The following is a 26,663-nucleotide window of genomic DNA, read 5'->3' on the forward strand; positions in this document are numbered from 1 at the left end:
CCTAGTTAAAAGGAAATAATGTCACATAAATTTGTTCCCTCATTTGTTGTTTGAGCTGCTTAAGAGGTAGAAAAAAAATGGAAGACCAATAAAGATTTATAAGGGGAAAAAGCAAAATGCTTAGTTTCAACTCTGATTTTTACACCTCTGAAAGTATTTGCTTCTGTAAAAGGTGAAGTTTTATTTGTAGACTATCGTGGCAATTCAAAAAACGGGTGCCAATTATAAATTCTTTAAATGTCTCTCGAACTGACCTTGCCCTCATTTCCTCCACTTATAGAGGGTTAGAAGCTAATGAAGAACTTCCCATGCTAAGGTGGCTAGCAGAGGGTGAGGCAGGGAAAGAAGGTAAAAGAAAAAGAAATAAACATTTTTAGCATCTTTTTTCCAAATGTACTCTACTCCTTGTTTGTTTAGAGATTAAGCTTTCATATAAGGATACAAAGACCAGAAACGCATTTTGGTATTGCCATAAAAAAAAAAAAAAAAAGGCAAACAACATAAAAATTAAAAAATAAAAAGACTTCTGCAGCCACAAAATATATATCTAAGTAACATTCTTTATAATGTCCAAATCTAAAGAGATGTAGCCCTCTGCTTATCTCTCCAACAGCATGTGTCATATGCCCATTGCCCTCTCACTAATTAATCTTAAACCATAGTGGTCTTGCATCTGTTTCTGGAACTATACTAACCAATTTCCTGTCTCAGGGCTCTGTACTTGCTGGTATGTTTTACTGAATTGCTCCTCCCTTAGCTTTCTGTATGTCCCATTCATCCTCACACTTTGTCTTGGCTTAATTACTGCTATCTCTCATCACCCAATTAGTGATTGTCCGTCCCTCCACTATTGCTCTGAAGCTCAAACCCTTTTTTGTTTCATTTATAACACTGATTGGAACTTTTTTTTTTTTTGCCTTTTACTTAGATTTTGTAATTTTTTTTTTTTAAGATTTATTTATTTTAGAGAGTGAGCAGGAGGAAGGGCAGAGAGAGAGGGAGACAAAGCAGACTCTGTGCTGAGCGGGGAACCCGACGCAGGGCTCGATCCCAGGACCCTAAGATCATGACCTGAGCTGAAGCCCAACAGTCAGATACTTAATGGACTGAGCCACCCAGGCACCCCTATAATTTCTTTCATTAGGAATAATATAGTCTCCCTGAAGACAGAGGCCACATCTGTTTTTCATTCATACATTTTGTCACTTGAATATTTAATTTGTGGCTACTAAGTGTCAGGTACTATGCTGATAAGCAAGCAGTAAATATTAAATAAGTAACAATATCTCTTTAGAAGGAATGCCTCAATTTTCTATATATGAATTGAGAAGCAAACAGTAAGAGTTTACACTCTTGAATTTAACCTAAGCAGATAATTTCACTTGAATCTCAATGAGAAAGAAATTTAATAGATACGCCTGTTAAATAAGATGAATATGTGAAAAAAGGGGAGCAATTAATTGACCTAATGACTCAAATATGTGGAACACATACCAGAGAACCAGACACATCCTAGCCTAGAACCAAAATAATCTAGCATACAACATTAGTTTAACAAACATAGTGATGAGTTCAAATTTGTTGAAATGAGACAGAGCCAGTCCATTTGGGGTCAAAATTAGGGGGATTTTCCAACCTTAACATATGATTATAGTGACCTTTCCTTTCATTACAATTGTGTGAATCTCATCTGACAAAGGATAACAATGAGTGGTTTGAAATTCACATTTGTGGTCTCTGGGCCTGAGAATTTTCCAGTTCATCCACCTTCTCAGGCCTTCAGAATTTTTAAAGTGTGTCTTGGGCACTCACCTAATTATTGCTAAATTGTTCAAGAAGCTCAGGAATTCTGGAATGCTTGACTACGCAGGCAGATGAGCCGTTGCCAAAGATTTTCCCTGTTGTTTTATTCCTGTTGTTTTTGCTGTAGCTTGTCACTTAACTTTTAGCATAATTTAACAAGATCTAAAGATATTTATTTAGTAGCATGCAGCTGAAGTAGGCTTCCTCTGGGCCAGTGGCCGAGGATAGGCAGGGGAATACAGGACAGCTAACATATTCAAAGAATATCTATTATATAGCAAGCAAGCTTGGTACTAAACAGAGGCACTCCTACAACTAATCTCTAGGCATATGAGTTCTAAGAACCCAAGGTACTGTGAAGATAACTGGAGAATTCCTTTCTCTGTCCAGGAAAAAGACTCTAAAAGCATGACCCGCTCTCTGGGGGGTGATACCAATTCAGCTCCGCCATTTCTTGTCTTTTCGGTAGTGCCATCACGCGTTCTGATGTCTATAGTTGATCTACCATCTCTCTATCCTTCTAGCATTACTGCAATACAACCTCTGTAATAAAGCTTTTATTTTAATTTTGTCAATTTTAAGTGAATTAATTTGCTTCCCCTAAGATTATGAAATCACATAGTCATGTAAACAATCTACTGTAGGTGTTTCTTGTGCATCATTTATCCATCCTGGAAAGTGACCATGGAGGCTCTGTGGCTTAACATCAACTATGTGCATGTAATTAGACACCCTGATCCAAGGCTCTGGAATAGTAACTATAAAGTCAGAGAGGAGTGTTTAGGTACTGAGCGGTCTGCCAGCTGGACCCAACCTCTTCTGTGGTGGCCATGGCTGGTGTAGTTGAGGTCATGTACGTAGGTTCCAAAGCCAGGCTGCTGGTATTCAAGTCCCAGCTCCTCCACTTCCTAGCTGTAAAACTTTGGGCAAAATATACATGCTCTCTGCATTTAGGTGTTCCATCTGACAAATGGGGATAACTAGGGCATCTACTTCATAGAGTAGTTGTGCGGGTTAAATATTTTACTACATGAAAAGTTCAATATTTTACTACATGAAAAGTGTTTGTCACTTGGAAAATACACAACAAATATCACTTTTTATATTACATATTCCACTTTTAATTAGGTCTTTTTGCTACATCTTCTCTTTCTCAAAACCTTCTGCCTAATGCTAAATTTCTTTGCTTAGCTTCACCATTGTAATTTGCTTTAGAAGAAAATTACCAAGGGTGAAGCTTCAAGGTGTTCTAGGATGCTCACTTCTACTTTCTGAGTGTCTTTTTCCCCTCATGTTTATTGCTCAGATTCATGTCATGATCTTGTGTGCTATGACTTGCTTAGTAGAGCATCCTTCAGACACATCCTCTGTACCCAGTGACCAAGGGAGAAAAATGTGTTTTTGTATTCTTTAACTTTCTGTTGTGGAAAAGAATTTATTTATTTATTTATTTATTTATTTATTTATTTATTTGAGAGAGAGCGTGAGGGAGGTGAGGGGGTGGGGGAGGGGCAGAGGCCCATAGTCTGGAAAGGTGACCATCTCACAACCTCTAGTCAAATGGAAGCGATGAGAAAATGGGAGAAAAGTGATGACCTTAATTCCTTGTTCAACTCTCCACATCCTCTAAAGTGTTGACCATCATATTTGCAGTTGTATTTGGAATGTCAATGCTGTCCTGATTTTCTTTTACTAATGTAGAATAAGTTTATAATTTTATGTTTTATGGTGACATTAACAAAATCTGGAATGCTTAAATATTAACTAAAACACATTACAGAATGTAATTTTTACTTGCCTCAACCTCATGTTTGGACATAAACAAGAAAACACATTCAATCCCTCCTCTCACAAACCAACCAAAACATTATCCACTCCACTATCTGGTAGATAAAGATTCATTTACTCACAATCAAACAAAGGATATGGGACAATGTGTGAGATCTGGGTGCTGTTATTTTCCTTGTCAGTGCTTAGCACTGTTGAGTAGCAATGTCACGGAGTGAGACATCCCCCCAGGAGAAGGGATGTGCCCGTCTAGATGCTATCATGTGGAACATTGGTCTGTTAGGAATTCTCATCGGAAGAGGTTTTATAAACCAGAGTTGAGAAGAACATGATTTCAAAATACAATGTTTCCGTGTTGATTTTGATAAACATGTGATTTACTAATCACTTACTCTAAGTATGTGGGGCTAAAATAAGGTGTTAATACCTCACGCAAGAACTTCAAAGAGCTTGCCAGCTGCTGGGGCTCCTTGCAGAAAACCACTGCTCTGGGTGAGCTGTTGGTGGGCTTTAGTTTTCTCACACTGAAGGAGTCAAAGAATTGTGGCAAATAAGTCACTTCTTGGTAGCCAAAAATCTCAGGCAATTTACTAAGGATCAGGGAAATGGTTCTGAACTCCCCTAGCCAGGAGATTTAGGGGAAAATCTGTTTCATAAAACTTTGTAGTCTATGATTTTGCTGTTAAAACTTGAGTATATATATATATATATATATATATATATATATATATATATAAAGACATGCAAATGCCTGAAGAAAGATCAGGGAACAACTTCAGGACTAAAAACTAGAAATTAATCATTCAGTTAGTAACTACCCCTCAGGCTCAAGGATTTATAAACCATCAAATCACCCATTTACTCACTATCAGTCTGTTTATGGGATTTGAAGCCCCAGATACCAGAAACAAACAAAGCCAGAAATAAAGATGATGAAAAAGGACTGATTACCAAGAAACTCAATTACATTGAAGGAAACCATGCTCTTTCAACAAAGTCTGAATCACATTGATTTAATTTAAATATAACCTCCAGTGATAGTTAACGCTAATTGATGTTCACTATGTGCCTGGCTTCGTATTAAGCATTTGCATGCATTAGTTCATAAGGTCTTTGCCATGATACAATGAGGTAGATCACATTGCTCTCTGTATTTTACATATAAAGACACTGAGAATTAAACATGCACATGCTCAAGTTCAACAAGCTGGTAAATTGCAAAAGTTTATTGTCTAAGAAATGTTTATTGCACTCCAGGCTGAGCACACAGAAAGACAATATGCGTAATTACATTAAAATCCAATTTCTTTTTGCCTCATTCAGTAGACAAAATAAAAATTTATCTTCCTCTTTATTCTGCAATTATATGTTATAAATGGAATATGGAAGGAACATGTCATTTGTCACATCATTTGTAGAATGTACAAATTTTTTAAAGAAAATGTTGATGCAAGTTTTTCTTTTTTTTCCTGCATCTAGCTGTACTTCACATGTGTGTGATTGAATTGAAATAGGGAAGCGGATTGAAATCTATCTTCCATAGTCCATTAAATTGAGAATCAGCTGTTTATATATTCCATAATAATTTTCTACATATTTCTGCTGAGCTAATAGCAGTTGCATTTGAAACTTGTTTAGCTCTTATCATACTGATATTTTAATATTTGTAATGTCATTTAAGTCATCAGAACAATTTATTGAAATGCCATTTAGTCAGCTAATATAATTTTTTTAAAAACTTCTCATCTGAGTAGGTTTGCAAACTTCATTTTGCCCTGTTTCATAGCTCAATTAATTCAAAAACTAAAAAGCTTACTCTATTTTTCACAATTGTCATCAAAAACACAATTTTTATATAATTTTTTAGATAATTTAATAGATTTTTACGTGTTAGACTTGACATAGTATTTTGCTTCTTTAAAATTTATCATACTTATTTTTATATTTTGCTTCATTTTCATATTTTCCTCTCCTCAATCTATTTCAATAAGTCTAAGATATGTTGTTTTTCACATTTTAACATCTCTGAAATCAGGATACCTCTTAAAATATATGGAGTCTTATAATAACTGTAGGTCAGAAGACATATGCTCTGTCTTTGTAATTGTGTGCATATAACTGACCTTCATCATGGATGGTGATAGTGTTCTCCAAATAAGTTATGTACATTGGTTGTCCTGCATATTTTTGTCAACAGACTGCTTAAGCACCATTCAAGAATGGAATATAAACCCTTTTTTTTTCTCCAAAATTTTTACAGACAACTTGACAACATTTTCACAGATCAAGTAATTATTAGCATAAAGCCTGAATAATGAGCACCAAAAGCTAGGAAGAAAATCTTTACAGACAGTAGAGGGCACTCTTTTAAGAAATGCTACAAGATTTTTGTTCTTAGTATCACAGAGGACAATGTTGTGTTTAGAACAATTCTGATGAAAATAAATACACTTCCTTTACTTTACTGACAGTAATCAACTATTTTAAGATTTTATTTTGTATATGTTTTATTGTTTGAAATGAATTATGATATTTAAATATATTTGCTTATTGAAGATGCAAATTTCTTTTATTTGAAACACAAACTTTAATAGAACATCATTATTGTTCTGTTACCATAGAAGACTTTCTAACACTTTCATACTTGAAAATACTAATTTTGAGTTCCATTTGTGTCACTAATTACCAGGTATAAATTCATATATAGCAAGGCATACATGACTGAGAATGTATACCCTATTATCTTTGCCATAAAGTAAGCATATCTTCAAGTATGGGGACATTAGCATCAGCAAACCATTGGAGAAAGTTCTAAATTGAGCTTAAAGGGGGAGAAATGGGAGTTGCTAACATTTCTTACATTGGACAATTGAGGCAGTTCTTGATGCCAAATCCTGAGGCCTTTACTATATAAAATATTTCCAGAAAGAAAAAAAATGTAGTAAAACTATGCAAAAGGAGAAAAAGGTATTGACTTGAACAAAGGACAATAACAATAGTTCATGCTTTCTCATTTAATACCTAGAAGAACCCTTTGCTAAAGGTACTCTTTTTCTCTTCTTTTTACAAATATGGAAATATTGAATTCATGAGGTCAGCTGGACCAAGATTATACAGGTTTGAATGCACAAATGGAATTAGTATCTTGCCTTATCTGATACCAAAGTTGTACTCTTAATCACAACATCAGAACACTTCCAAGAAAGTTAAAGAGAGAGCTATTTAGGGTAATAATGTAAGGTGTCTTGTATCTGTAAAGCTAGATAAGATCCACACCAGAAGAAAGTTTTAGGCATTTAAGACCATGTTAATGATTCTGCATCTAACATTCCAATGTGTGTGGGTTTTTTTTTTTTTTTCCCATGCAACCAATCAGTTCTCAGACACCAGCTGGTGTTTTCCGTGTTTGGCTCTTTATTCTTCCATCCTCCTCTCTTAGTGGGTAAAGGCTGTCATTCTGAATTTAGTGTTGTTTCTTGTGGTCACTCTTAACCAGAGTCATAACAACACAAACAATGACATTAAAGTGATAATGATCACCCACATCCAGGCTTGCACACCTCAGTTTTGGGTCTCTTCTTCTCCTTAAGTTTTATCTTCTTCTGTTCTTTGGCCAGGTGCACTGCTTTGACTCCTACTATATTTTTTCAGTTGCTTCTTTTTCTTTTAATCAGAAATGCTGTTGGGGCCCCTGAGTGGCTTATCGTTAAGTGTCTGCCTTCGGCTCAGATCATGATCTCGGGGTCCTGGGATCGAGCCCCGCATCGGATCTCTGCTCAGCGGGGAGCCTGCTTCTCCCTCTCCCACTCCCCCTGCTTGTGTTCCTGCTCTCCCTGTGTATCTCTCTGTCAAATAAATAAATAAAATCTTTTAAAAAAATGCTGTTCCCTTCACCTCATCCTCATAAGACCTACGTAGGTATTAAATGTTTTAAGCAGCAACGACTCTACAACTGGAAGTATTCTGTACTGTACAGTGTGATTTGTCAGCCATACATGTTGGACACACTTTATTGAACTCACTGAGTGTATTGAACTAATGCATAATGTCTGAAGAATGATAGGTTGATTGATCCCAAATGACCATTTAGTAGCATTTCTAAAAATTTCAACAGTGGGTCATATCATAATCCAGACAATTCAGTTAAACTTTAATCTCCAAACTAATTATAAGTAATCACCACTTCTGTCCTATGAGCCCCAACATATATAATTTAAATATATATTATATATAAGTATATATGATATTTTTATATGATATACATTATAATCCTTTTAATACTTTTTATGTTTATATATTGAATCATCCTTATGATATATTGCTAATAAGCTATTCAGTTTAATTTTATATTTCCCAGATGATGGAAATGAATCTTTTTTTTTTTTTTAAAGATTTTATTTATTTATTTGAGAGAGAGAACAAGCAGGGGGAACGGCAGAGGGAGAGGGAGAGGCAGGCTCTCTGTTGAGCAGGAAGCCCGATGCAGGGCTCTATCCCAGGACTCTCGATCATGACCTGAGCCAAAAGTGGACACTTAACCAAGGAGCCACCCAGGCGCCCTGATGGAAATGAATCTTGAGATTATGTATCCTATTCAGGTTTATAGATCTAACAAAAGAATCAGGCACTTGAAACAATTGACTTTTGATACATCACATTCAGCAGGTTGAAGAAGGAAGGGAAAAGAATTGTCCACTCAATTAGGACAATTAAAAATTAGATTTGAATGTTAAATAATCTGCCTTTGTATTGTCATCCTATTTACTTTTGTGCTGCCAGTTTTCTAGATACTCTGTGTGCATTGTTCTCATTAGATTACCCTACTCAGTTGATCATTTGGAATGATTATGAACATCACTGAACAAACCCATTTAATTCAGTTTTCCTTTCCTATGTAATACTGAGACATTGGTGTTGAACTGACCTTAGTTGATTTTTAAGTGATTTTTAAGAATGCCCCTGGGAAGCCTTCCAGCCCTGAACTTTTGTTTATTGGGAAATTTTTGATTACTCCTTCAATTTCCTTGCTGTCTGTGGGTCTGTTCAGGTTTTCTATTTCTTCCTGGTTCAGTTTTGGTAGTTTATATGTCTCTAGGAATGCATCCATTTCTTCCAGATTGCCCAATTTGTTGGCATATTGTTGTCATAATATGTTCTTATAATTGTTTGTATTTCTTCAGTGTTGGTTGTGATCTCTCCTCTTTCATTCATGATTTTATTTATTTGGGTCCTTTCTCTTTTCTTTTTGATAAGTCTGGCCAAGGGTTTATCAATCTTATTAAAATATTTGCAAACCACATATCTGACAAGGAGTTAATATCCAAAATTTATAAAGAACTCCTACAACTCAGTAGCAGAAAAATATTCCAAATTAAAAATGGGCAAAGGATCTTGAGATTTCATATGAATTTTAGGATAGCTTTTTCTATTTTTACAAAAAACAAAAAAAAACAACTCACATAAAGTAAGCTACAGATTCATTACAATCCCTATAAATTCTGAGTGAGTTAAGTGGTAAGTTTTCTCATCAATAAACACAGGATGCCTTTCCAATTATTTATGCTTTTGTTTCAGCAATGTTTTATAATTCTCCATGTATAAATCTTTACCTCTTTGCTTATGTTTATTCCTAAGTATCTTATTCTTTTTCATTCTATTTGTAAATATGATTTTCTTCCTTATTTCTATTTCAGATTATTCATTGTTAGTATATAGAAACACATCCCAATTTTGTGTTTTGAGTTTGTATCATGAAATTTGCTAAGTTTCTTTATTAGTTCTTACAGTTTGTGTGTGTGTTTTGTGTGCATGGGGAGGGGTGGAAGATCTTTGATTTTCTCTATATAAGTTCCTGTCATCTATTACATCTTTTTTTCCAATGCCCTTTTTTTGATGCCTTCTCTCTCTCTTTCTTTTCTTTCTTTCTTCCTAATTGCTTGGGCTAGAACTTCCCCAAACTATGGTAAATAAAAGTGACAGAAGTGGGCATCTTTCTCTTGTTTTTAGTCTTAAAGGAAAAGCTTTGAGTATATTAGCTGTGGGCTTTTCATATATGAATTTTCATATATTTCCTTCTATTTCTAGTTTGTCAACTTCTTCATCATGAAGAAGTGTAGAATTTTGCCAAATGACTTTTTTTTTGCATAAATTGAGATGATTGTGTGATTTTTTTCTCCCTTTAGTCTGTTAATTTGATGTATCATGTTGATTGATTTTCATATGTGGAACCATTCTTGCTTTCCATGAATAAATCTTATTTGGAAATGGTATATAATCTTTTTAATATACCACTGAATTTGGTTTCTAGTATTTTATTGAGGGTTTGTGATGGTTAATTTTATGTGCCAATTTGATTGGACCATGGTGTGCCCAGATTAAACATTATTTCTGCGTATGTCTGGGAAGGTGAAGTTCTGGATGAGTTTAGTATTTAAATCTGTGAGCTCTGTAATGTAGATTTCCCTCCATATCGTGGATGGTATCATCCAGTCTCCTTGAGAGCCTGGTTATGAAGAGGAAAATTACACAGAGCAGACCCAGGCCCGGCAGGCCCCAGAAGATGGAAATTTACTAGAGATAACGAGAAGCCCCACTGGGAGCAAGAGATAACCAGCCGTTTCTGCTTCTGTAAGCAGGCTTCCCAACATGAGCTTCCTGCACTGCCCTAACCACTGCCCTAACCGCTGTTCCTGCCTAAAGCAGGAACCCCCACCCCCAATTAAACCCACCTACCAGCAGTCAGCACAGCCCTTGGAACCTGGCCCTCTGCACTGTCCTATAAAAAAGTGGAAGAAGGAAGGATTCCTTCCTCTCTTGCCTGCCTGTTTGAGGTGGAACATCAGTCTTCTTTTGCCCTTAGCCTGACATTTACATTATTGGCTCCCCTGGTGTATATATCTTCATACTTGGACTGGAACTACACCCACTAGCTCTCCTGGGTCTCCAGCTTGTAGATGGCAGATCATGACAAGATTTCAGATGGATCTCACTTCTCCCACTTGCACGTCTCAGGTTCTATAATTGCATGAGCCAATTCCCATCCTATTGGTTCTATCCTATTGGTTATGTTTTCCTGGAGAACACTGACTAACACAGATTTTGGTACCAAAAATGGTTCTAAAGGAACAGGATTTTAATATGAGTTTTCTGAATTGGTTTTGGGGTTACTGGAATTGGTTCTGTAACCTGATTCGGTTTAAAGATACCTAGACAGTATTGTTAATAATGAGAGCATTGATAGTCCATGGCATGATCAGGTGATAGAGATATGAAAAATAATTGCATTGGATATTTCTAAGCAACCACTTAGAAGAATCAAGGAGCTGAGTACCTCTGTATATGATACTTTCAAGCACTTTGGGAAACTAATGTTTATAATGATGCTGACCAGTTGCTCCTAATGTCACTGGATAAAGTGATAAAAGAAAAAAATAAGCCCGGGGGTTCACATTTTGAGCTCAAGATCTGGGTTGTCACTCCCACCAGACCAAGGCCATGCCATATCAGGGAGACTGTGGGACAATGGCAAACGAAAATGCCACAAAATTCCCTGCTGTTCTGAATGTGGCTTTTTTCTTGGTTAGACACTCTGCAGGTCTTTGACTGTTCCCCAGAGCACTTATACAGTAATTTTAGCTAGTCTTTAATCATCATTTTCAGTATTTTTATGGGGGAAACAAGGGCCTGGAACTTCCTAGTCTGCCATTTTGTTGACATTCACTCCAACTCTCTCCAATTTTTTGTGGTGTATATATATTTTTTTATCTGTGACTAAAATATTTTTTTAAATCTTGGCTTCTCTACCTTACATTATAAGTATTTTTATGGTTGTAGAGAGAGAAGCTTGTTAACTTGCTAGATGATTTGGTGAATCTAGCTCAGGTCAGATGATCCCTGCCACTCCCATTCCCTCTATAAACATATGAATCTGAAGGAAATCAGAAGTCTTCTCCTGTTGTGCAATGTATAGTATGTTCAGTTATGCTCAGCCCAAGCTCATCTTTCTTTGGTCTGATCAAAGTCTGTGACACCATGTGTTATCCTTAGTTTTCTTGTGCCTTCTTTCATGAGTCATTTGTGGTGTTTGTCCTATTGAATTAGTAGACAATTTTTTCCCATCATGGGACATAAACTACTCTTCCCCAAGATAATGGCCTTTTGGAAATGGAGCAAATTCTGTCCAGCAACTTTGGGGTGAGGGGGTGTCTTCTTTTGAGGGAACAATAGTGAGCATTCAGCCTAAATAAGATAGTCAGTGATAAAATGATAATGGGAATTATGTCTGGGGACTACAAAATCCTGGTGCAGAAGATCTATTGAAGATAGAAATTGAGATAATACATATGTTTCAAATCTCAGGTATTGAAACAGTTGGAAGAATCAATTACTACCAGTTCCACATAGAGACAAACTAGTCTTTACAGAAACAGATATGTCTCAAGGGGAGGAAATACTGCAGAAGAGACCTTTGAAATTTATTGTAGGCCTTCACTTGAGACTGAAAAACAAAGGGAGAGCAAGAATAACGTGAAGATGAAGCTTCTAGGGGTACCTGGGTGGCTCAGTTGGTTAAGCGTTTGCCTTTGACTCAGGTCATGATCCCAGAGTCCTGGGATCAAGCCCCACATCGGGCTCCCTGCTCAGCAGGGAGTCTGCTTCTCCCTCTCTCTCTGCCCCTCCCCCTCGCTCATTTTCTCTCTCTCAAAAATAAACAAATAAAATCTTTAAAAAAAAAAGAGGCTTATTAAGATGTGGCTTCCTCACAAAACTACATGGCTATTTTTCTAGAAAAAGAGGTTGAGAAAAATATATTGTGGGTTACCAATCTCTCTCTCTCTCTATAAAGCCAAGGTAAGTGATTCTGTAAGAACTATGGAAAATTGTGACTCAGAGGTACCTGGGGATGCTTTCACTTTTGCCCTTAGAATCATTCATTCTCATTCTCCAATATCCACCCTCAGTACTTTATGGGCCCCTGAACACTCAGAAAGGACCCAAAAGATAAGGCTGAAGTTCTTTTTTGAACTCCTGCATCTTTGTCTAAAAATGATTCTGATATGAAATCTCTTCCTTCATTGACTTCATTGAATATAATTCTACTAATTAAGTTATTCAGTAAATTATTGTTCCATTAATTGAGATAAATTCCTTCACTATATTCATAGTTTTATAAAATTTTGTTATTATTTTAGTGTTTATCCTGAAAATCCCAACATGTTTCCTTGACTTATTAATGTCCAATATAAATAATTGTTTTACCTCTTCTAGACATTGTGATAAACTTAGGCCCTTTAAACTCCACTTATCCCCCTTTTGGTTTAATTGCTACACTTACAGTGTACTTTAAAAAAAAAACAACAACAAACCTTTTATTTATTTATTTGAGAGAGAGAGAGAGAGAGCACACGAGTGGGGGGAGGGACAGAGGGATAGAGAGAGAGACAGAATTTCAAGCAGGCTCCACACTCAGCATTGAGCCTGATGCAGGGCTCAATCTCATGACCCTGAGATCATGACCTGAGCCAAAATCAAGAGTCGGATGCTTAACTGACTGAGCCAGCCAGGCGCCCCCACTTAGAGTGTACTTTGATTTTACACAATTTTAAACCATAGACATTAATATTATGGTTTTATATAATCACTGTTTCAACTTATACCCACATTTACCTATTTCATTGTCCCTTCGAGGTTCCATTTGGAATAATTTTCTTACACCTAAAGAACCCACTATAGTTTATATCCTTAGTGCAGACCCAAAGTAATAAATTCTTTTTTCTCTATCTTTAATTACCTTTATTTCTTCTATGAAATATGATCATGTACCCATACGATTCTTAATATATTTAGAATATTTCCTCTGGGAATAGAATTTTAGCATGGCACTTTTCTTTCAGTAAGTATGTGGCTTTCATGGTTTTTTTGTCTTTTTATTTATTATTTATTTTTTAAAAAAATTTATTTATTTGAGAGAAAGAGAGAGAGAGAGATTGAGTGGGGAGGAGGGGCAGAGGGAGAGGGAGAAGCAGACTCCCCAAAGAGAAGGGAGCCTGACATGGGAATTGATCTGGGACCCTGGGATCATGACCTGAGCTGAAAGTAGATGCTTAACCAACTGAGCCACCCAGGCGCCATCTTTGCCTTTAAGAGTTAGCTGCCAATTGCTCATTTGAAGGTAAATTTTATTTTTCTCTGACTGCCTTTCAACCTTCTCCTGTCTTTGGTTTTCAGCAATTTACAAGATACACATAAATTTGTTTTCACTTTGTTCACCTTCCTGGGGTTCATAAGGCTTTGTCAATATGTAGTTTGATGTCTTCTGTCAGTTCTGGAATATTCACAGACATTATCTCTTTCACTCTAGGTTATAGGTAAACTGATTTACAAAAGTGAATTTTGAGGTTTAGGAGACATTACCTTAGCAAACTCATTATATACATTTTTACATGCTTTTCCTGAAAGAGTTCCTGATGATCTGTATATACAAGTTTAGTTTAAAGCATAGTGTGTGGATGAGATGAGAGCATCACCACTGGGGAAAACTTTTAGGTGTGCTTTGTTGAAGATTACTCAAAGTGGAGTTCAGCCTCAGTAAGGAAGAGTGTTGTAGTTATGAACGAGCCTTCCCCAGAGAACCATATAGAAATCGTCAGCATATATGCCACAAATTTACCATCGCAGATGTAGATTGAAGTCTTTATTAAAGGCAGTAACAACTTGAATACAGTGCAAAAAGAGCAACAATATAAACGCAAGAGCCACATATTGGAGGAGAATTAAAAATAAAGGAGATTTATATTCTTTAGGCTTGTTAGAGTCTACTAGGGGAAAAATCCCTTCTATTAATCTTTTTTTTTCATATTCCAAAGAATAATTAATATAAACATGTCACTCCTCATGAACAGCTATCATGATATTTGATTCTTGAAAGTTCTTTTTATTTGTCCCTTTCTGAAAGATACATCCAGGGGAGAAAAATATAAATCTGCTTGTATAAGCACATCTATTTCCAACAAAAGCAATATTCTTGGTTTAATATGATCTATTGTTCTGGGGTTAGCATCTAGATCTCTAGAGTAAGACTATCATGGCTTAAATCTTGTTTCTAATTCTTGCTAGGTACAAATTCCTCTCTGGACCTCAGTTTCTTTATTAATATGACAACAGTAATGACAGTATTGTCTCATAAGATTATTGGGGCAGTACATGTTTTAATATACATAATCACTCAAGTATTACTAGGAATATTAGAAACAATCAATAAACATTAGCTATTTTAAGGTGCCAATTGTGACCAGATTCCCTTTAGTTTGTATGTCTTATGTGATTTCTACTCCTCCCCATTTATCTACTAAGGTATGAAATTTTCATATATTAGTATATACTTCTATATGCAAATATATTAAAAATTTTAAAATCACATAAACATTTTAAGCCCATTTTTTAATATTTTCAGTTTGATTGAGATCTCCGCTTACAATATGTTGAGTTGAGAATTCTTGAAAGCACACAAGATATTAAAAGGTTTATAATGATGTTCTGTATAAGAAAATATGGTAATGAATATCATGCCATACACTTCCAATTCTTCCTTGCCATTTGTCTTGATAAGACTGGAGCTCAGTACTTCAGAACAATTTTCTTGTTGCCAAGATTTTATTTTTCAGTGGAAATAAAATACCAGTTTTCTTCAGAAAAGACCAGTTACCTTGACAAAAAAAAGTACATGCATGAAGATAACTTTGTCATCATGTTTGCTCAATGTATTATAATTTTTGTATTATTATTTTTAATTATGCTCCCTAATTTCAAGAGTTACATGAAACTTTTTTTCTGACACCTATGCCATAGATATTTAACTTTGATGTTATATTTATTAATTGCATATATACATCTAGATTTAAACAGTTTATATGTGATGCCAAGATTCCCATTGCAATCCAATACATACCTCTGCTTTGTTATATTATTTTGCAATATGTCGTGTCATTTTGCTTAGCGGTTTCGTGTGTCATCAGAACCCCTTCTAGACAACGAACTGAAATTCATAAAATTTGCAAAGGAAAATACATTTTAAGACTATTATCATTTTCAAACAGTGTTGCAAATAAAATAGAAATCTAACATTTCTTCAATACAACTTAGCCATTTATTTTTTATTATTAACTGAGGAATGAATTGTAAAATATCATCAGCAAGTAACTGATCTAAAATATGAACTTTTCCTTATGGCACATACTTATGAGTTAATTACTGGTGCTTTGATAATTGTAATTTTCTACATCTGATTGATGCCATTCTAAGCAGTTAGTAAACCTGGACAGTCTGGACATAATGACCTAAGTTATATTTGAAGCAAACATCTTTGACATAGCACACATCCAATCAGCCACAAAGTACTATTTACTCTATCACTACATTGCTTCATATATCTGTTCCCTTCTTCACAGTACCATAATCTTTTTCCTATTCAGATTTTCATTATTTTTGTATTGAGCTATTATAATATTCTACACTGTTTCTATCTCTACCTCTAGTGCTTCTTTATCACTATTTTCTTCAAAATGCCTCTAGAATTCACACTTCCAGTGCACAGCTTGAGTTATGCTACTTTATCAACCATCTGCAGAGACTATCAATTGTTTATATGCTAAAATTCAAACTAAAAGGAAAAGTTTACAAAATGGTATCATTTTTCTTCACAGCTCCATTTCAAGCTATCTTCAAATATGAAAACTTTAACCCACATCATTTCACATTGATGTGCTTTGTTTTGTTTTGAAGGATCTGGAACCCCAGATGGCATGACCTGAATTTAAAAAATAATACGCAAACAATGAATCATGGAACACTACATCAAAAACTAATGATGTAATGTATGGTGATGAACATAACATAATAAAATAAAATTAAAAAAATAAAATAAAATAAAAATTAATAATAATAAAAATAAGAGTGAGTGGAATGTTCCTAGCTTAAATTTATTTTAGTCTGAATGGCTCATGGTTACTTCTAACAGATTTTGGAGACTTCACACAAATTGTAGAGAAAATCTTCCTGCATGCTTCCTTTACCAAGATTTGATTTCAGTCCACTTACAAGAACATGAAACTTGCTGGACATGGGGCTTCAGCTTAGTCAAGTGCAGACGCATATCACCATGACTTTAAGTTCTCTGGACCATATTACTCCAGCTTGAGCCCCAAATGCATTTCTGGACACATGGGAATCAATGTAATAAATATTGCTGGGTCATTCCCTCATCAGACCACTTAGAGTATTAAAGTTGAGTATTTTTGCTATGCCAATTCAATGGATAAAGAAGAAAGTATTATCATCAACTTTCCATTCCCTCACACTTGCATCTTTCATATTTGTTTCCTAAACTGTATTACATATTTTAAACATATTCTCCTGTGAAGGATGCTGCTAGTCACTGATGTGATGTTAGTTGAATACAGACCTACAACTTTTCTTTCTTGTTTAAAATGAGAAGACAAATAATTAAGCTAAATCTTGTCAATTGAATGAGCAAGCCATGCTTAATTAAATTTTGTACCAAGAACATTCTTGTTTGTTTACAAAGTTGCCCTTCCATTTCTGCCATATGTTTATTCATGCATGGTTCATTTACATACTAAAACCTAAGTATCCAGGAAGATCTTCCTTCGGATTGGTAATTCACAGATAAGATTAGCTACTTGACATGGGGAAATACTTCCGCTGGTTCAACTGCTTCTCTCCTAGGACTCTTGCTTATTAAGACAAAGTTTACTAATAGTAAAACAGAAGAAAAAACTGTGTTTATTAGGATATTTCACCAATTTATTTTATTTATTTCATTCACAAGTTAGTATTCCATATCTAAATTATATTGGTGTCTTCATGACTTTTCCAGGATATGCTGATCAAAATAGTATGTGCAATTGCTTCTAAGCACTGCTTGGTCCTCACAATAAAATAGTCTTCTATACTTAGTGATAATTTTAAAACAGGCTTTAAAAGCACAATATCTTAGATGAGTACCCATCAGAATCCTAGTTATACTTTATTTTGGTATTTACTACCCAATGTCTGTCATACCCAAATACAATTTCTTCATTTCTAGAATATAATATTTTTCTTTTTAAATTATTTTCTCTTTTACACAAGTAATACATGAATTTATTTATTTTACAAAAAAAGTGGGTAAGTGTATACACTGTAAGGAGTAGAAAAGAGTCCCTTTCATAGTCCGTACAATACCACTTACTTCAGCAAAGACAGTTCTGTAAATAGCTTTATATATATCATTCTGGTTGTTTTCTAATTGTTTACATGTCTAAATACTCTTTAATATTTCCATCTTCCATATTAACAGGCTATTGCTTGCTTTCATATTAATAATTGTTTCCATATTAACAGATTATTATATATCTGATTGCTTTGTGTGAATTTATATATGTGCATATGTTTGTATGTATGCATGTATACTTCATCCTTATATTTTGTAAATAAGCTTGATAATTTCATACATCAAGTGTGTATGAGAAAAAAAATGTGTATGAGAGTGTTTACTGTCCAAGTATTAACCCAAACCTATTGTTAAATATCTGTCATTTTGAAGAGCTTACTGTATTATATACTAAATATATATGTGCCATAGGTATGAGCATGCATGTGATTTTATTATTAGGCTGTTTTTTCTTATTTTGATATATTTATTTTATACCAGTACCATAATGTTACTTATAGCTTAATAACTTTATAGACAGACTATTTTGATACCCGACAAGGCTAGATCTGTACCTCTCTTGTCAATATATTTCAATCTGTATTGTGTTAATCTCATACATTTTTACTTCTTTGTATAATTTTAATTAATTTATTTATCATGAAAATATACTTGCATTGGAATCACATAAATCTTTTTTTTTTTTTTAAGATTTTCTTTATTTATTTGACAGAGAGAGACATAGAGAGAGCAGGAATACAAGCAGGGGGAGTGGGAGAGGGAAAAGCAGGTCTCCCGCAGAGCAGGGAGTCCGATGTGGGGCTCGATCCCAGGACCCTGGGATCATGACCTGAGCCGAAGGCAGACGCCCAACGACTGAGCCACCCAGGTGCCCCGGAATCACATAAATTTTAAATGAATTTAGAAGAGTATTATCATCTTCACACTTTTTTTTTTTAAAGATTTTATTTATTCATTCGAGACACAGAGATACAGGGAGAGAGGAAGAGAGCATGAGCAGGGTGAGAGGCAGAGGGAGAAGCAGGACACCCACCAAGCCAGGAGCCAGTCGTGGGGCTCGATCCCAGGACCCCGAGATCATGACCCGAGCCGAAGGCAGAAGTTTAACCGTCTGAGCCACTCAGGCGCCCCTTCACACTATTAATCTTCCTACCAAGGAACATTTAATATATATTTAATTCATTAATGCCCTTCTTTATGCCTTTTAACAAAGTATTATAATCTCATATACATTATTAGGTATATGAATTTATTTAATCAAAAATGTTCACTGAGTACCTATAACGGGTTACCATAATATTCGAAAGCAAAGGATAAAATGTAGAGCAAATACAGATATGAGCTGTGTTCTAATGAAGCTACCAATCTAGTGGGAAAGACAGGCATTGAATAAATAACCACACAGATATACAGGTAAGACTGTGAAAGATGCTGCCTATGGTGGTACATAAGATACTGTAATAGAGGAAGCTGGCTTCATTATGAAATTATAAAGGAAAATTTATTTTCTGGGACCATTGATTACTCTAGGATTCAGTTACTCCAAAAAACCGTGTAAGTAAGGGTACCTCGGGTAAAAGGAATAGTTTATGCATATGCTCGGTAGCCAGAGAGATCATGGATCAAGTTACAATTCATGTCAATCGGCCCAGAGAAGTCCTGATTCATGCTTGTTGTCGTCCCAGAGTAATTATTAACAGCATCTACCCCATTCTTAAAATTATCTTTGTCTTTTTTTTTTTTTAATTATCCTTGTCTTTACAATGGTAACTTTAATCATGAGTCATTTGATGAACTAAAAGACAGCAACTGTGGCTGGAGCCTAGAGAGTGAGAAAGTATGTGGTACTAGCTGGGGTAGAGATCCATGGACCGAGTAAGAAAGGACTTTATAAACCATGTTAAGGATTTTTAGATTATATTGAATTTAGAGTATTAAGAAGCTAACAGTAAAAGTATGGTGAGTTTATAAAATTTATATTTTTGAGGAGGTTACTCTGGAAATTGATTAGAAGTCATGAGTGAATGTAGTTAGATCCCTTGGCGGCTTGTAGAGTAGAAAGAGAGGAAGGGAGAAAGAGAGAAAGGGAAGGAGAGGGAGAGAGCGGGTGAGGGAGAAGGAGATTGTCTTGGATTAGATGGGTAGTAATGCAAATGTAAAGAAGTGTATTAATTCACTAAGTTGAGATAATTAGTAGCACTTAGAAACAGAGATGACTCCTAGGTTCATTTCACTAAACATCAACCACCAAGAAAGACAATAGTATTAAAGCATCTGATTTTTCCCTTGATGTTGGTAAGGATCCAGGTTGGGAAGATAGTCTGTTTGGAAATATAGTATGCTAGTTGTTTTTTAAAGATATCTCAGAAGAAATGTTAGTAAGAAACTTAAAATGAGGACCTAGATATTGGACCTTAGTTCTTGCTTGTATATAGTAACACTACATTAACTTTGTATCTAGCTTCCTTATTGAAGTGTTCTTTTATTCTGTTTTTTTTTTTTCAGTAGATTTCCTTGTAATATATGGGTAAGAATGCACATCATCTGCAGATAATTTCAGTATTTAATTTGCAATATTTATATTATATCTAAATAGGTTTTTCTGTATGTTTGCTTTTCTTTTGCCAGGACATCCCAAGAAATGTTGAAGGATAGTAGTTCTATCAGTCATCCTTGTCTTACTGATTCTATTGAAAATGAGTCTAAATTTTTACTATGAAAGATATTTGATTCTTACGGATCAAAGTAAATATATTTCCTTCTACTTGGAGGTATTTCTTTTTCTCCTCAATATGACAAATTTCTTGATAAATGTACAAGCCCATCCCTGATTTTAACCAGAACTTGGTTATCACATAGTATCCTTTTAGTATAATAGTAGATTATGTTAGCTCTTGTATGTAGGATTTTTGCTTCTATGTTTGTCAGGGGTGTTGTCCTAAAATATTTTCCTGTGTATGGAGATAATTTGGAATAATGCTATGCTTCTCTTCCTGATCTGGGTGGCACTTTTCTTTTTTGTTAGTTTATAAACAGTCTATCTTGAAGTCAGATTAGTTATTAAGATATTTTCAAATTCATCCTTTAAAAGTTATCAGTCAGGGACGCCTGGGTGGCTCAGTCCATTAAGCATCTGCCTTCGGCTCAGGTCATGATCCCAGGGTCCTGGGATTGAAGCCCGCATCGGGCTCCCTGCTCCGCGGGAAGCCTGCTTCTCCCTCTCTCACTCCCCCTGCTTGTGTTCCCTCTCTCGCTGTGTCTCTCTCTGTCAAATAAATAAATAGAATCTTAAAAAAAAAATAAAAAAAATAAAAGTTATTAGTCAGGTATCTACGTGAAGGTATATCACTGATTATTTATCTACAGAATATAGCATATATTTATCTATAGAATATAGTTATTTTATTCAATTTTTCTACATTATCTTGAGCCTTTTATCATGTGTCTTTGCAGGAAATCATACATTTAATCAAGTTTTTTGTGTTTATTATTAAAAATTATATATTCTGCTTTATTCTGAAACAATTCACTTTGAGATTATAATTGATTTAGATGTAATTATGCTTTTTAAATAAATTTATTTGCTGTGTGTTTTGAATTGCTGTTTTCTCTGACTTATAAATCGTATTTATCTTACTTTCTATATTTGATGAAATTTTTCACATTTCTGGCCTGTTAATAGTGCTGTGTTATAGATTTATTCTTTTAAAAGCTAAATATTTTTTATAATGTAATGAAGTATTGAGTGAGCAATGTGTAAGCTCAGTACAGTATCCTGATCATTTGCTTTATTTTTTTTGATGAATACCTACCCACCATCTTTTCTTTCCTCTGTTAAATTCTCTTTTTCAAATTACTTGATTTCATGCCCTTATGGTTCATTTTTAACTGCCCTGATAGATAAATTCTATAACTGTTTCCAGTTTTTATTACATCTCACAGGTGGTGAATCTAATGTCATTATGATACTACAAAATATAGAATGCTGCTATTATTTTCCACTTTTATTAAATACCCAACTATTCACTGACATCTTTGATAAGATCACTTGGGCCTTTGCTATTGATAATTCAATAAATCACTGATTTGATAAAATGCTCATATAATTAAAATATATAATATAAGAAAATACCTTCAGGAAAATATTGTAATCAATTTAAAGACCTTTAAAAATTATATTCTAGTAATTTAAAACAAATTAATGAAATAGCTCTAAAAAGTACTTACCCTTAGCTGTCATAATCGCAGCTAGTCCCAGAAAAATAAGGTAAAGGAAGGCAAATAATATTGCAACAAGGTACCATGGAGACTCTGTCCAAAGAGAGGGAAGTGAGCTACTACGATGATCAATGAAAACAAGATTCTGTAGTTGGGATTAGAAAGAATTCTGGACAAGAACATCCAACTCACTTGAATTGGACTGAAATCTAAGCTTATGAGAGCACCAAATTGTGGAAAAATAAACCCCAACCTGAGAGGGGAATTCCCAAACTTATTTTGCAGATTTGGAGACAGCCAGAGAATATATGAATATTTTTATGTAGGAACGGATTATGGACTAACAAGTTGCCCTATTAAAGAAGTCTTTTTAAGATGACAAATGAGTACTTTTAAGTCATTTTTAAAAAATGACTTCTTTGTTTTTATAGTAGAACTAGGTTAAGAACAAAATTCCTGCATTAGCTGTTGGTCCAGACCGATATTCTGTGACAGTTTTGATAAAAGTCTATTTATCATGAGATATCTCACAAAATACTATAAAAGGGACACTGTGCAAGACTAAAATATCAAACTGAGAAGGTATATATGAAACATTTTTTTAAATTATTATTCTATAGGTATGGTACATTATTCTAAGCCATGTGGCCATCAGTAATACATTGTCATTGGCTTTTAATGCAGCCCTTCATGTCAATATGACCACTTTAAAGGTGTTGATATGAGAGATGAACTCTGATTCAGAGGTTTGTCCAGGAATATTTGTTTTTATGATTGGTTCATTAAAATATTCAAGCAAAAAAGGGGAATCTAGAATTTTAAATGTTTTTTTACCGTTCATCTTCAAATTCCTAGTTGTTTTTCTCTTCTCAATACTTGAAGAGCCATGAACTTTGACTTCTGAGTAAGTTACACTTTCGTCACAAAACTCTAGAAAATATGTAAGAAAAACACATAACAACTATTTATATATAATTAATATATGTATGTGCATATACATATCTGATACATAAACATACAATTGAAAAGCATGCTAAAACTAGAACCAAAAATTATGTTAAAAAAAAAGAAGAAGATAGTAGGAAGGGAAAAATGAAGGGTGGGAATCGGAGGAGGAGATGAACCATGAGAGACTACAGACTCTGAGAAACAAACTGAGGGTTCTAGAGGGGAGGGGGTGGGGGGATGGGTTAGCCTGGTGATGGGTATTAAAGAGGGCACGTACTGAATGGAGCACTGGGTGTTATATGCAAACAATGAATCATGGAACACTACATCAAAAACTAATGATGTAATATATGGTGATTAACATAACATAATAAAATTTAAAAATGTAAAATAAAAAAATAAATAAAAGAAAAAATTGTCCCATCTTATGCTTATGAGAAAGTATTAAAATTTGCTCAATCATGTAGCTACTTTGTGAAATATGACAATTCTTTTTTAATTCTTAGTTTCTTTATAAAATAAAGATAACAACAGTATTCATTCATAGATATATTGTGGAGATTAAATGTATATAAAGTCGATAGCATAGTGTTTGAAGCAATCATGTACAAAGGTATATGAGGAAAAAAAATCATGCAAATGATCTTATTATTGTAGAAGTAGTAATAATAGCCGTGTAGAATAGTGATTGTAAGAATATAATGGGCAGTAGAATTAAGAGTAACACTGGTTGCAAAAGCAAGAGTAGAAATATAAAACTTAATTTAAATGCCTATCTTGCCCCTTCCTATAGTTGAATTTAATCTTAATTAAAAGAACATGAAAAAAATTCATCTGATTCTCATTAGGTAGGTAAAGTCCCTTAGCAATATATTGCATGTACTCCTTTAGTACAAGTAAAGTAGAACTCAGCCACCAAGTCAGTAACATTTTCTGAATGATCTTAACTCTAACCCCATTGTAAATATTGACTTATCAAATGATGATTATCTGAAATTTAAATCATCTTCAACTGGAAAATCTTAAAATGATTCATACAGAGAAAAGATTTTCAACTCCTCATTTGAAAGTATCTGGCTATGAACTTTGTTGTTTATAATATTATTTTCTCATTAAATAAAGGGACTACTTAGCAATAATGGCAGTATCTGATTTTACCTGTATTTATTTCATGAAATTCCACTGGCGAAGCATGAAGATCAAGACAAGGACTGGACATTGCCGATGTGTCTGGTTCCATAGTTTAGATCAGATTGCACGGGTCATATGATGAGCAGAGGGTTAGAATGAGACAGAATCCAGAAAACAGATCTCCATATTGCATCATCAGACAGGATGTTTACTCTAATTTTAATATGTAAACTACTTTCTCCCATTAAGAAAATAAAAGGCAATGTAATCCAGTCCCTATAGATTAAATTTGTTATTCTTCTATGCATAATGAAGCACATTTTTATTCCCAAAGATAACGTTTAAAATTATCTTAACCATACTAATTTCTTCTCTGCCATATTTTTAAAAAAGAATGAATAAACAATAAAGAGTAAAACATTTATATAAATAAATGATATACTGTATTTGAGTAAGATTATAACAGATACTGATTTTTGGAAATATCTTTTTTATAGTTATAAGTATCCATTCTCATTACAAATAATTGAAAAGATATTAGAATGTCTCCTATAGAAAGTGAAAATGATACAACCCTGTTTCCTCAATGTACTGTTAACATAATTATTCATAACTTTCTAATTTTTCGAGTGACCAATGAATGTTTTGTTTAAAAAAGTAAAAAGAATAATTTAACTATCAATAAATTAAATAATTAAAAGAATTATAATGTCTTCCTACAGTAAAGCTTATACAGTCATTAAATATAAATAAGAGAGTTCTTCAAATACTGACATGGATAATATTCCATAATATATTAAGTGGTGAAAAGTCACAAAGTATTTCATAACATGATTTTATATTGTATTTTGTAGAAAAATAAATGTTGTTATGCATGTGTTTCTAATACAATAATATCTGCCTAACCTGGTCATTTAAGATTGTAGTGTAATAATATTTAAGTGACTAACTTGGTAGATTTTTAGTTTACCTATGTGGTTTTCCATTTTTGTATGACTGTTGAACATTTATTTTTATCATTGGTAGGAATAAAGTGTTCTATTTTCAGCTAATGTATGCTCTGATGTATTCACACCACAGTGACCACAGGGGCCCCTGCCCTCACCTGTGATCAACAGAATTAAACTTCATAACAAAAGTATATAATTTGGGAGACCATAGACCGTTCTTGGGCCTTATATTGTTTTGGAAGAGTGTAAAGATAATGATCAATTTCAGACACTGATAATTTGAGTACACATGCATTAAATTCTAGAGTAAATGCTGACAGGATGGAAAATATAACTTCAAAAATTAGGGAAGGAACATAGATTGAGAAAAGTAAATAAATACAGAAGAAGTTAGAAAGGAGGGGGGAAAGCCCAAGAATAGGTAGGACAAAGAGAAAGCACAAAATTATGATATTGATAAAAAAGAAAATATATCTGGGATGCCTGGGTGGCTCAGTCGGTTAAGCATCTGCCTTTGGCTTAGGGCATGATCCAAGGACCCTGGGATCGAGTCCCACATCCAGCTCCCTGCTCAGCGGGGAGTTTGCTTCTCCCTCTGCCTGCCGCTCTCCCTGCTTGTGCTCATTCTCTCTCTCTCTGACAAATAAATAAAATCTTAAAAAAAAAAGAAAATATATTGTCAATAAATGTGAACCCTCTAAATGCTCCAGTAAAGAGATAAAAATTAGCACATGGCTTAAAAAAAAAATGTTATATGCTATTTACAAAAGCCACATTTAATAGGTAAGTATGAAGTGTTTGAAAATAAGAGATGAAAATATGCATGATGCACACAAATTAAAGCAATCATAGCTTCTAATATCTGACAAAATACACTGTGCAAAATGTAGTATTTAAGGTAGATTTCTTAATAATTATTATGAAAGTTTCAATTTGATAGTAATATATCACAATTTTGATATAATCTTTTTTTTTCAAGATTTATTTATTCATTTTAGACAGAGAGCATGAGCAGGCGGAGGGGCAAAGGGAGAGGGAGAGAGAGGATCTCAAGCAGACTCCCCACTGAGCATGGAGCCAGACACAGGGCTAGATCTCACCATCCTGAGATCACACCCTGAGCTGAAACCAAGAGTTGGACACAACCGACTGAGCCACCCAGGCACCCCTAATATAATCTTTCAATATAACTTCAAAATATAACAAAGATAAATGATATGTGTATACAGAAAGAGAAATAAACATAATGCAATCATTTAAGGAAATTTTAACATACTTCTGACAAACATCAAGAAGACCAAAGAGATCAGATTTGGACAATCTAATGAAGATTCAAACAATACTGTTTCTTTATTGAATGAAAATGCCAATTTCTCTCAGGTTTTGTTTGAAAAATACATATTTTTTTTCCCCTCATGCTTGGGAAACCCGCCTGGGTATTGAGTTTTATCTTGATTCATTTTCTGTCAATATAGCACATGCATCATTCACTTTCCTCTTATTTCCATTTTTGCTGTTGAAACAGCAGGTAGAATACATGTTGCTTATTTGCAGTAATTGCCTTTTCCTTAGTGCTGCTTTTGGAAATTTATCAT

At 34.3% G+C, this 26,663-nt stretch overlaps 2 protein-coding genes across 3 annotated transcripts in view; one reads left to right on the forward strand and one right to left on the reverse strand.

Moving 5' to 3' along the window:
• GABARAPL1 (GABA type A receptor associated protein like 1) overlaps positions 1-25,163 on the forward strand; it is a 42,913-nt gene extending 17,750 nt beyond the window's left edge. Inside the window, exon 5 of one of the 2 annotated variants that reach the window (XM_081821208.1) lies at positions 16,372-25,163. In XM_081821208.1, the coding sequence (XP_081677334.1) occupies positions 16,372-16,462 (91 nt within the window). In that variant the 3' untranslated portion in view covers positions 16,463-25,163. Of the gene's footprint in view, positions 1-16,292; positions 16,336-16,371 lie in introns of those variants that run through there. The other variant, XM_081821210.1, reaches the window with a different exon arrangement.
• LOC145721722 (uncharacterized) lies at positions 14,660-24,233 on the reverse strand. Its single transcript, XM_081821211.1, has 5 exons — positions 24,146-24,233; positions 22,874-22,969; positions 22,049-22,132; positions 15,539-15,625; positions 14,660-15,295 (listed from the first exon to the last, which is right to left on the reverse strand). Exons 1-4 carry the CDS (start codon positions 24,225-24,227, stop codon positions 15,549-15,551), a joined length of 339 nt encoding a protein of 112 aa, XP_081677337.1. The 5' UTR covers positions 24,228-24,233; the 3' UTR covers positions 14,660-15,295; positions 15,539-15,548.
• Positions 25,164-26,663: the final 1,500 nt, after the last annotated feature.

Source organism: Leptonychotes weddellii, chromosome 5, assembly GCF_054177405.1.
Source record: "Leptonychotes weddellii isolate Sample4059 chromosome 5, ASM5417740v2, whole genome shotgun sequence".
NCBI classification, from domain to species: domain Eukaryota; kingdom Metazoa; phylum Chordata; class Mammalia; order Carnivora; family Phocidae; genus Leptonychotes; species Leptonychotes weddellii.